At 44.0% G+C, this 12205-nt stretch overlaps 2 protein-coding genes across 2 annotated transcripts in view; one reads left to right on the top strand and one right to left on the bottom strand.

The window, feature by feature from the left end:
* Nucleotides 1–12205, top strand: part of WDR91 (WD repeat domain 91) — a gene marked incomplete at its 5' end in the record, with an annotated part of 29084 nt that overhangs the window by 3862 nt on the left and 13017 nt on the right. Inside the window, 4 exons of the mRNA XM_015559402.1 lie at nt 153–235; nt 2189–2319; nt 3529–3694; nt 8439–8652. Coding sequence (XP_015414888.1) covers nt 153–235; nt 2189–2319; nt 3529–3694; nt 8439–8652 — 594 coding nt within the window. The remainder of the gene's footprint in view (nt 1–152; nt 236–2188; nt 2320–3528; nt 3695–8438; nt 8653–12205) is intronic.
* Nucleotides 9813–12205, bottom strand: part of TMEM140 (transmembrane protein 140) — a 25625-nt gene continuing 23232 nt past the window's right edge. Inside the window, exon 4 of the transcript XR_001512698.1 lies at nt 9813–9826. The gene's annotated coding sequence lies outside the window, so the exon portion shown is untranslated. The remainder of the gene's footprint in view (nt 9827–12205) is intronic.

The following is a 12205-nucleotide window of genomic DNA, read 5'->3' as shown; positions in this document are numbered from 1 at the left end:
TGAGAAGACCCCATAGCACTCAGTCTGTACTCCATAACCCCATCTTGTGTTCAGGGGTGCTGCTGTGTCAAGAGTTTGGGAAGAAAAAAAAAAGAGTTTGGGAAGGTCTCTCAGTCCTTTCCCAGGCAGGCTTATTCTTTAACTGTGTGCACCGGTGCCTGTGATCCTGAACTTTGATGCCGAGTGCCAGAGGACCAGCCAGGTTCAAGAAGAAAATGAAGTTCTACGCCAGAAGGTTTGAGGTGGTTGGGGAAGACTGACACGCTGACCTACACTGTGGGTGCTCACATGGTGGCATGCGGCCGCACCAACTGCAGAAAGCTTGCTCCTCAGTCTAAACCTTTGCCAGGGAGAAAAGCCGAGTGGCGGATCCTTCTGCCCAGCTGGTGGAGCGGCCAGCAGCGTGCCCGCAGAGCCTGGCCTCTGGGCTCGCTCTCAGCTGCCTGTTGCCGATGCTTGGACTGGCTCTGAAGCCACTGGATATGGCTCTTTCTTGCTGGCATTGGGAGAGAACTCTCTGTGGGCTAGCCAGCAGATTGTCACGTGTCTGTACGTCTGTCTGAACGAAGTCAGGCCAGGCCTGGCCTTGGGGGGGGGGTGGGGGGTGTTTGTTTAAGAGACAATTAATCTGCCCACTAGTTAAAATGTAATTTTCTGAATCATGCTGCTACACATAGGGTATCAGTTTAACAAATCACTTTTTTCTGATATTCATAAAGCTGAGAAGACCCCATAGCACTCAGTCTGTACTCCATAACCCCATCTTGTGTTCAGGGGTGCTGCTGTGTCAAGAGTTTGGGAAGAAAAAAAAAGAGTTTGGGAAGGTCTCTCAGTCCTTTCCCAGGCAGGCTTATTCTTTAACTGTGTGCACCGGTGCCTGTGATCCTGAACTTTGATGCCGAGTGCCAGAGGACCAGCCAGGTTCAAGAAGAAAATGAAGTTCTACGCCAGAAGGTTGGTTCTGAGCACACTTGCTTCTTGGAAATACTTTTGCTTTCGTGTTTGAAATCAGGTAGGGGCGGTGGAGGGCTGGTCATGTAGAGGAGAGCACTGATCTCAGAGGAAAGTGAGTCGCCAGAAAATCAGTTGGAGACTCGGGGGCAGTAATAGCCTCTGAAAACCAGAGGCAGGATTCATATTTTAAGTCATTTAAGGATGAACAACATGGTAACAGTAATGTACTTTTGAGAGGGAAAAGACTATATGTGCACTCATGCCACCTGGCAGCTGACCTGTTTTCGTATGTCTATTTTGTGATCCCAGTCCTTTTCCACATATATTTATATCTGTACTGTTTATAACCCAGATATTATTTAATTGTCTGCTCAGCTCTCCATTTCTCTAGTTTGGTAAAGTGACAGGACTTAGAAACCTACATTTGCCTTTATATTTTGCCTGTTGAGCATTTATCTGTCCTTGAAATTAAGATCTCTTTAGAAACAGGAAGATTTTCAGAACAAGGAAGATTATAAACTGTTTAAGTTTTGGGGTTTAAGATTCTTGGGTTTTTTTGCCCTAGCTGGTTTAGCTCAATGGATAGAGGGTCCCGGCTTCAGTTCCAGTCAAGGGCATGTACCTTGGTTGCAGGCTCCTCCCTGGCCTGGGCCCTGGTCAGGGTGTGTGCAGGAGGCAACCAATTGATGTGTTTCACTCACATCGATATTTCTCTCTGTCTTTCCCTCTTTCTTCCACTCTCTCTAAAAATTAATGGAAAAATATCCTTGGGTGAGGATTAAAAAAAAAAAAGAGATTCTTGGATTTTGGGGGGGGGTGTATAATTTTCTTCAGGCAAACAGTAAAAATGCTGAACCTTATTTAATTAAACTTTTCCATGAGCGTTCCAGGGTCTGATTTGTAGATTCCCAAGAGCAAAGCAGGATTGGGTGGAGCTATTTTTCTCAGTGAATTCAGGAGGAAGCAAGTAAAATGATAAAAGGGAAGCGAGTCAAATGATAAAAAGAAAAAAAAAGGGTTTTGTATATCTAACGGTTTTCAGTTTCTCACCTCACTGTAGTCAGGTAACCGCTGCACTCGCCCATTTTTCCCAAACCACAGTGGGCAGAGAGCGGGACTGGCATCCTGAGAGGCAGTGCCCTTTTGAACCAGTGAGGTTGAGTGTTGGATGTGATGTGGCTAATCTTCCCAGCAGGGTGATGTCATTGATGAACTCCGTCCCATCTCTCTGCAGCTTTTTGCATTGCAAGCCGAAATCCACCGACTAAAGAAAGAGGAGCAACAGCCAGAAGAAGAAAAGGCCTTGGTCCAACACAAGTTGCCTCCTTATGTCTCCAACATGGACCGCCTGGGGGACTCGGAATTGTGAGTGTGTGCCCTGCCCCGTGGTTGGAGGGCCTAGCCCCCTCCTTCCCTCTTCCCCCTGTGCTCTACCTGGGCCCCCTGCTCCTGGAGTTGCAGAATTTCCCAAGAGCCTCCTGCACTCATGGTTAATGCTTCCTCACTGAGTAAGCTCCCCTGGCCTCAGAGGTCCTCAGCCTGCCGAGCTCTTCCAGGGACCTGCACATCTGGGTGTGCCACCTGGATAAATAAATACAACTGCTGTCTAAGCAGCGGTTCTCAACCTGTGGGTCGCGACCCCTTTGGGGGTTGAACGACCCTTTCACAGGGGTCGCCTAAGACCATCAGAAAACACATATATAATTACATATTGTTTTTGTGATTAATCAATTATGTTCAATTTGTAACAATGAAATTGGGGGTCACCACAACATGAGGAACTGTATTAAAGGGTCGCGGCATTAGGAAGGTTGGGAACCACTGGTCTAAAGCCTTGTGAAGTTTTGTGCATTGGAAGCAGTACCTCAAGGTTGAAAAGATTGGCAACCACAGGTTGGATGCGTTCCACAGTAGAAGCATCATCCTGTGTGAGGGTTTGAAGTGGTAGGCAGATTGAGGGAGAGGTATTTGAGTGACATTAAAAAATAGCCAGCTAAAGAGAAGACCCAGTTGATAATAATAACAGCAGTAGCAGTCGAAGAGATGTAGGCACAGAGAGGTCACAGTGACTGAGTGAGTGGTGAGTCAGGACACAAACCCAGTCAGATTCCCCACCTGCATGTGGCCAAGCACTGCACCCAGTGAAACTGCTCTCGTTTCTGAGCTAGCACCATCTGATGGTAATAGAATGCACACCAAGAAATGTGATTTAAAGAAGTTTAGCTATGTTAAAAAAAAGTAAAAAGAAATAGGTGAAGTTCATTTTAATGATGTGTTTTATTCAGCCCAGTATATCCAGATCATCATTTCAAACCTGTGATGAATATAAACAGAGCATCTGAGCTTTCCCAGAGCCCTCAGAGGAGAGGCTCAGACTTCCCGTTGTGTCGGACAGGCTGCTGGCTCTCTGGTCTAAGCAAGAGAACTGAGGATAACGCCACCTAAAGCCCAGGCGTGTGAACCCAGCTAAGGCCCTGGCCCCTGGCGCTGTCCGCAGCCCAGCAGGCCTGTGCTCCGGCTTCTCCCAGGTCCCCCTCCAGCCCTGTGACCTTGTGTGTGTGTGTGCCTGTCCAGAGCCATGGTGTGCAGCCAGAGGAACACATCCCTCTCCCAGTCGCCTCGTGTGGGTTTCCTGTCCTCACTGCTGCCTCAGAGTAAGAAGAGCCCCTCGCGGTTGTCACCTGCCCAGGGCCCACCTCAGGCTCAGAGCTCAGCCAAGAAAGAGTCCATCAGCAGTCAGGTAAGCACAAATCCCATCTGTTCTAATTTGCCAAAAGGCCTCTGACATCTGACTGCACCTGCTTGTCACGTGGCGATGTGTTCGCCTTTCGCTTAGGACTGAATTCTTGGGTGTGCTGGTGAGATCAGAAATTCACATCTCATTCCCTTTCTTCTTCCTCCCCTGCCTTTCCCCTCTTAGACAAGTGACAGCTCTGCTGGAGGAGAATAGAGATAAGAGCATAGTGCAGGGAAATGCACTCAATGCACTCTCCGCCTGCCCCGCCCTGCCCTCCCCTCCCGTGTTGTGGGCAGAAGGTGACAGGAGGCAGATGTATGCAGCTGACTGAAGGCAGTGCCAGATCTCAGGCCCAGGTCTGACCCACAGGGACTTCTCTCCTCCCCCAGCATGCTGCCATTCTGGCCACTGCCTGAGCTTCTGTGCCGGCTCTCAAAGGCCCCAGCACTGGGCACTCAGCAGGTGAAGGGTGGATGGCAGCGAGAGGAAGTATGCTTTGAAGGGTCCCTCCCTTTTTCTGAGAGATTTCCTTTGCACTCATGAGGGCTTTGTGACTGTGATTTGGCGACTCAAGCTTCTGGAATTTTGAATTTTGGGCGATATAAAGTAGTATGTAGATAAAGAGTTAATTAGAGTTACTTCTGAATCAATGAATTTCTTGTACAGTTAGGATTTACTGATTGTGTGAAGGATTTTCACTATTTTTTTCACATATATAGAAGCTTGCAGGATGTCTTTTATGCTAGCATGTATTCCAAACAGCTAAGGGTCGCATTGAGTAGTTCTCCTTGCAGAGATGGTCAAAATTCATTGCTCTCAGAAATGCCTGCCAGAAGTTTTACAGACCCAGCGTTGCACTATATTGCTTGGGTAGGAACCCTTTCTGTCTTACTATACGTGTATTAGCCACAGGTGAAGTGAGCCGTCATAGCCCTGCCAGCCTGGGCTTGATAACAGTTGCAAGTGGCTCAGCAGTTTGGGGCTGCTGACTGCCTCCGGGAGTCAGGGGCCTGCCCCAGGCTGCTCCCAGGGTGGGGGTGCTCTCAGCACAGCACTGGGGTGCAGTCGTGTTGAAGTGCCGCTGAGCAGGACACTGGATAAGGAAGAGCAGGGGCTTCGGAGTCAGACAGCTGCGCTTCCAGCTCAGCCCTGGTTTATCGTCCTTGCTCAGATTGCTTAAACCCCAGTTTGCTGGAGGGTGTTAATATTAGTGTTTACTCTCTCGGGGCCAGGGGCTCGGTTTATTGAGCTGACCTAAGGGCCCTGGGAATATACAGTACTGGGCAGGTTACAAGGACTCAATACATTTTATTAGTAGTTGTATCTGTGAAGATACTGGCCTACCTGGGTTCCCAAGTCAGCTCTGAGACCTAAAGTGCCAGCAATGCATATGACCATAAACTTAGTGCCAGGAGTCAAACATCAGTCACAGTTCCTACTATGACTATTTTTCTAAAGTTCAGACTTAATTAGAATTCCAGTTCTGTGGAGTGTGTTTGAGTGAGTTTTACTGTTTGCTTTGCAGAGCTCTTCACTGTGCAGTATTTTATAGGTGTAATAGATGACACAGGGAGTGTAAGGTCCCTTGGAATGTGCATGAAATTACACAATTCAATTGTATTTTTAAAAATGAAGGAGAACACAGAGATAGGTTCTTTGGGTGAAGCCGGTGGCCTTGCTCTTTATGTCTTTAGGACTAAGTGTCAGATGGTGAGATTGAAATGGAACTGGGATACACTCAAGAGATGAGGGTAAGACTGTGTAGTTTGTAGCAAACATTCCTTACCTTACCTCTAATATATATTCCAACAAAGCTTGGTTCACCACATGGTATGTCACAGCAAAGGTAGCCCTCTTTCCATTTCCTGAATGGAAGCCACGGATGTCTACACTCAGAAATAGTCAGTGGTTGGGTCACTTTTTAAAAAAATATTTTTATTGATTTCAGAGAGGAAGGGAGAAGGAGAGATAGAAACATCAATGATGAGAAAGAATCATTGATCAGCCACCTCCTGCATGTCCCAACTGGGGATGGAGCCCAAAATCTGGGCATGTGCCCTGACTGGGAATCAAACCGAGACCTCTTGGTTCATAGGGTGATGCTCAACCACTGAGCCACACAGGCCGGCAGGTGACTTATTTTTTATTGATTTATTAATTAGACTCAGCATTGCTGTTTCAATTCTAACCATAATGAGTAGATTTGAGGTTAAAGATAATGAAATAATTTTAAAGTCAAAGGAAGTTTGAAGGTCATCTGGCCCACTTTCCTACTGAGTAGAGGTGCGCGTTCTCCGATACATCATTGCCTCCTGTGATGAGGCGCTCACTGCTTGTCAACATGGGAAAGTTGTCCGTTGCAGAGCTGTTAGTAGAAACCTCCCTATAATTAAACTCACTGATCTTTTCTCTGCTTTCTGATGCTGAGTAAACTAAGGCTTCTCTTAGGACAATCCTTCCTATCTTTCCCACGCTAAGCACTCTGTTCATGCCTCCCTCTCTCCATAACTGTACCTATGGCTTGATTTCTAGACCCCTCACCATGCTGGTCCCCCTCCTCTAGGGAAGGGCATTCTAATTTTTTTAATTCCTCTATTACAGTTAATGGCCAAATTTGAGTGTATAATTTGAAGTGCTCTCTTACCAATACTAAGTAGAGTTGTATAATCAATTCCTATGATTTTAATGATATATTGCTTTTAACTCAATAGTAAGTGACATTGTTTTTTTAAAAGCCATATTGCTTTGTTAGCACATGTTAAGTGTATAGCCTTTCTCACTATTACCACACCACAACTGCCTCTTTTTTTTTTTTTACTAGTAACAAATAAGCAAATAAAAAACCACGTGCTGTGTTATTAAATTAACAACACATAAAATGATTAGGCTTTCTTATTTTAAATAGTATTTGTATATACCAGTATACATTTCCATTACATCAGCATTTTGCCCACTTGTAATTCGTTGGTTGCTCTGACTGTTGTCATTATTACTGAAATGTTCATAGCATTGTAGATGGCAAAGTAGATGGTGATACACTCTCAGTGCTTTCAGTCTGGATCTGGAGGCAAAATTTAAAACAACAAATGGAAGTAGCTATAAAACCCTGGTTTCCAGGCTCCCGCAGCATCTCTGGGACAGCGGCAGCCCCTGAGGGCACCTCAGCCCTAATTCCACTCCTTCCACACCCACTCAGTAAGCTGTGGGACTGCAAGAGGTTATTATAGGAGAACCTCTAATTGCCATCATGTAAAGAAAACAAAGCGGGCACAGACTTCGGTATTCTCAAATCACCTCATAGCTACTGAGAAATCAGTGGTACGTGCAGGTACTGTGGGGGCTGTTTCCATGGCTTTAAGCTGGATGGGGAGAAGGGAGCCTTCTTGCCATCCTTCATTCTGTAATTCCTGTGTTCCAAGGGCCTGTCCTCTGGGTGGCTTTATTTTGCTTTAGGGGAGATCAAATTACTGGCACTCGTTTCCTGCCCCATTTGGATAACTGCCTGGTAAGCTGTATTCGGGCCACCGAAAATTAATATATAGCCTTCTTCAGAGTGAGGAGCGAGGAGGCCAAGTGATAAACAGTTAAAAATCTCTCTCCTGAACTGTAGGAGACAGGTAGATTATTATTTTTCTTAATTTTAGATATTTATTGGTTTATTAATTTTAGCGAGAAAGGGAGAACATTGACTTATTGTTCCACCCATCTATGCATTCATGGGTTGACTCCTGTATGTGCCCTGACTGGGGATCGAATCTGAAAGCCTGGCATAATCCGAGTGGGGAACGTCTGGCCCACAGCCCGTGAAATCATTTGGTCTGGCCCTGCCAAAGCATTAGGGGTGAGTTAATTAAATGTTTAACCAAACATAGCAGGCTAATTTTTAAGGTGATAATTTTGTTTGGCCCAAGAATAATGTTACACATATCCAATGGCTCTTGGCCAAAAAGAGGTTCCCCACCCCTGGTATTGGGACAATGCTCTACCCAACTGAGCTACCTGGCCAGGGCCAGAGACAGATAGATTATGATAGAATATGACTGGATATAATTTGGGCCACTGCAATGTTCTATTAATCCAGTAGCTGAGATTTTTATGAAGTTTGTTCTTAAAATTTTGAATTGCTGCTTATGTCACAGTGAACTTTTAAGTTAAGTACATTTGTAGCTAGACACGGGTTTACCTTAGCCTACTTATTTGAGTGTTTTGTGGATAACTGCATTCATCAGCTTTTAGCACATTTTTTGTTGTTGTTTGTGCTTGTGCTTGTTTAATAGATACAGTTTAAGGAAAAGGTCTCTTTTAAGCAGGACGTGGGTCAAGGGCACATGCTCAGTTTGTGGGCTTGATCCCCAGTGGGGGGCTTGCAGGAGGCAGCTGATCATTGATGTTTCTATCTCCTTCTCCCTCTTCCTTCCTCTCTGAAATCAATAAAATATATACATATATATATCCCATCAGTGTGGGCCAATTGAATTGAGCACTCTTTTATCTATCTATCTATCTATCTATCTATCTATCTATCTATCTAATCTATCTTTCTATATATAGGGCTGAGCATTCTTAACACCAAGCACTGAAAAAGGAAAAGACACCATTTATCAGGTGCGGTGGGTAATTAAGGAGAGAAAATAGCGTCTGGTCTTCCCTCTGTAGCCTTTCCCACCTCTGGTTCCAAGGGAGGATCCCCCTGTGGTCTGGATGCAGTTTTACGTGGGTTCTTTCCCTTTTCTTCTTAAATATCCAGTTTAAAGATCTCTTGGTTGGGCTGATCAAGCTGTCAAACCTGCAGGTCCCAGGCTTTTCGAGACTTCCTCACTTTCCAGGATCCCACTATTGTAGAAAACAACTGCCAGCCCTGGACACTGATCTTCCTGCCACTCAGCACTGTTTATGCAGCTGGATTCCCGTGGCCACCTTTGGATTCAGAAAACGTGGCCTCTGCTGCCAGTTCTTCCATTAAAATGTTCGGCTTTTAGAGACATGTTTGGGAATTCATTTCTAATTTTATTTATTTGAGACCTCTTTTTTTCTTGGTAAATCTAGTTAAAGGTTTGTCTATTTTGTTCATCTTAAAAAAACAAACAATAGCTTTTAGTTTCTTTGATCCTTTCTATTGCCTTTTTAATGTCTATTTTATTTATTTTCTTTCTTGTCTTCATCATTTCCTAACTTTGACTAACTTTGAGATTTGTTCGTCCTTTTTCTAGTTCCTTGAGGTGTAAAGTTAAGTTGTTTGAGATCTTTCTTTTTTTAAATATAAGTGTTTATTGTTAATGTAGGTATTCATTCTGTTAGTTTCAGTGTGTCATATTTCCATTTTCATTTGTCTCAAGATATTTTTTTAAAATATATTTTATTAATTTTTTTACAGAGAGGAAGGGAGAGCGATAGAGAGTTAGAAACATTGATGAGAGAGAAACATCGATCAGCCGCCTCCTGCACATCTCCTACTGGGGATGTACCCGCAACCCAGGTGCATGCCCTTGACCGGAATCGAACCTGGGACCTTTCAGTCCGCAGGCTGACGCTCTATCCACTGAGCCAAACCAGTTTTGGCTCAAGATATATTTTTTTATTATTATTATTTCTTTTTTGGTTTCTTTGACCCATTGGTGGTTCAGTCTCCCATTGATGTGAGTGACCCATTGATATTGCTTAGTCTCCACATGTTTGTGAATGTTTTAGGTATCCTGTAAATTGATTTCTACGTTCATATCATTGTGATCCTTGATATGATTTCCGTCTTCTTAAATTTATTAAGACTTATTTTGTGGGCTAATATATGACCTCTCCTGGAGAATGTTCCATGTACACGTGAGAAGAAAGTGCCTTTTGCTACTTTTGGATGGAATGTTCTGTAAATGTCCATTAAGTCCTTCTCATCTAATGTGTAGTTTAAGTACAATGTTTTCTTATTGTTTTTCTGTTTGGATGATCTATCCATTGTTGAAAGTAGGGTATTAAAGTTTCCTACTCTTTGTATTGCTGCGTGTTTCTCCTGTTACGTCTGTTATTTGCTTTATATAGGGTGCCCCCCAAAATGTATACACACTTTAACAGCTGATAACTCACTTAATTTTCACTCCTTTTCAGGTTTAACTGATTTGAAATAATGGGTGAAGCCACACTAAGCTTTGAACAAAGAAAATTTACCCTAAAGTGCCACTAGACTTTTTTTATGGGGATACATAAAAGATAAAGTTTATGGTACAAAATGGGCCACAGTTGGTGAATTGAGGGTGAACAAATACCGAACGAAATGATTCTTGATGTTTGTGATTCCATTGCTTCACGTTATCAGCAGTGCCTGGACCAGAACGGTAATCAGTTTGAAAACAGGCATTGGCAAAAAAATGTATTCATTTCTGTAGTGCTTTTAACTTTTTTTAATGAACTGTGTGTTAATAAATACTGACTTTATAATCATCCAGAGTGTGTATACATTTTTTGGGGGGACACCCTGTAAGTAGGTACTCTGATGTTGGGTGTGTTTATATTTATGGTTATTATGTCTTCTTGATGAATTCACCCCTTTGTCATTATGTAGTCACTTTCTTTGTCTCTTACTATACTCATTGGCTTAAAGTCTGTTTTGCCTGAAGTAGGTGTAGCTTCCCATGTGTTCTTCAGTCTGAGCAATCGGCCCTCTGGATCAATAGGTATGGGCAGAAATCAATGGAGGGCTGGCACCCTTGGATCACATTCTAGTGGGCACACACCCGGGGACCATTTGAGGGACACCATGTTTATCTCAGGACCTCTCTGTTATCAATTCTCTCGACACCCTTTGCTTCTAGAAGGGTAAGAGAAGCCTCCCACCTTCTAAAGCTGTGGGTCCTGCCCATGGTTCCGTGGCCCACGGGTTACTTCTCAGCAATGGCCAGAGCGCCGAGAGAAGGGCCTTGTCTCGGGCATGTTACTTAGCTTCAGGATTATGACATTTCTTTTTTATTCAGTGTCACCTTCTTCCACATGTTCCCTTCCTGGCATTGCTTCCTTCAGGTTTCTCAGAGCATGGAGTTGCTGTCATATCTGGGTATGAAGTTCAGCTCTTTCAAGTTGTGCCTGTGTAGAGCAAGTTACCTTACCCTCTCCAAGCCTCAGCTCCTCATACGGAATGTCCTCACCTTTATGGGAATGTTTGTAAAGTTCTTAGCATGGGGCCTTGCATTTGGTGAACATTCAGCGAACAATATACACTGGGGCTGTTATTGTTATTGGTTTCCTTCTTAGATCACTTCTTGTATCTTGTCTAAGAACCCTACTTCTCCCAAAACAAGCCAGAATTTGGGGAATCAAGTACATCTTCTAGAAGAAACATCTGTTACAAGCATCAGTAGATAACACTGGAGGTCGCTTCAGTCAGAAAAACAAAACTAACAAATACCCTGCAGGCCAGACACAGTTAGGCTTAGTCCTTTAAAATTTTGTTTCTTGCCAGCACCAGTTTGGCTCAGTGGATAGAGCGTCGGCTTGCGGACTCAAGGGTCCCAGGTTCGATTCCGGTCAAGGGCATGTACCTTGGTTGCGGGCACATCCCCGGTGGGGGGTGTGCAGGAGGCAGCTGATCGATGTTTCTCTCTCATCGATGTTTCTAACTGTCTATTTCTCTCCCTTCCTCTCTGTAAAAAATTAATAAAATATAAAAAAAAATTTGTTTCTTATCTATTCACGTGGCTCCAGGGTCCCAAGGGATCTATGCTAATTATCTTAAGTTGTTTTAACATAAGACATAGACTTAACAAGAAATAGCAAGTAGCAGAACTAGAGAGGACAGTAGACTTTGGGGGAATCTCTCTTTTTTTTTTAAATATATTTTATTTATTTTTTTTACAGAGAGGAAGGGAGAGGGAGAGACAGATAGAAACATCAATGATGAGAGAGAATCATCGATCTGCTGCCTCCTGCACTTCCCCTACTGGGTATCGAGCCCGCAACCCAGGTATGTGCCCTGACTGGGAATCGAATCATGACCTCCTGTTCATAGGTTGTCACTAACTACTGAGCCACGTGGCTGGGCAGGGAGCCTCTTCTCTTGACTTAGGCCTTGTGTATAGGTGGCTTGCAAGGAGGTTGGTTTGTATCCATATCTGTGTAAAAAGGCAAGGGGGCTATTTTGACCATCACAATTTGTGGGAATAAGGTTGGAAAAAGAGACCCCGGCCCGGTAATCTGGAAAGGGAATGAGGTGTCAGCTCTTTTTAAAAAGACTCTTAAGAAACTTCTCTCCATGGGAGTGGGATGGGGATTATTGAATTTATCTGCTCTAACCTTGATTGACTTTATCACTCACGTTATGAAAAGGAGCGCGATGATGCCAGTTTCTTTTCTGTGCAATTCCTCTTGTTCAAAGGTCCTTGAGCTTCCAATAGTTTCTATTAAGAATTTCTGGTTACCTGAGTCATTTCCAAATACCTGAGTATTTGTTAACACTAGCTGGCTTAGTCATACACTTGACCCAGAGGTTTTGTGTTCCTTTTTCCCCCTCCAGCAAAGTGATTTCCAATTCTT

This window comes from Myotis davidii, unplaced genomic scaffold (assembly GCF_000327345.1).
Source record: "Myotis davidii unplaced genomic scaffold, ASM32734v1 scaffold214, whole genome shotgun sequence".
In the NCBI taxonomy this organism is placed as follows: domain Eukaryota; kingdom Metazoa; phylum Chordata; class Mammalia; order Chiroptera; family Vespertilionidae; genus Myotis; species Myotis davidii.
The sequence above is the reverse complement of the archived record's forward strand: the minus strand, read 5'-3'. Positions and strand labels throughout refer to the sequence as shown.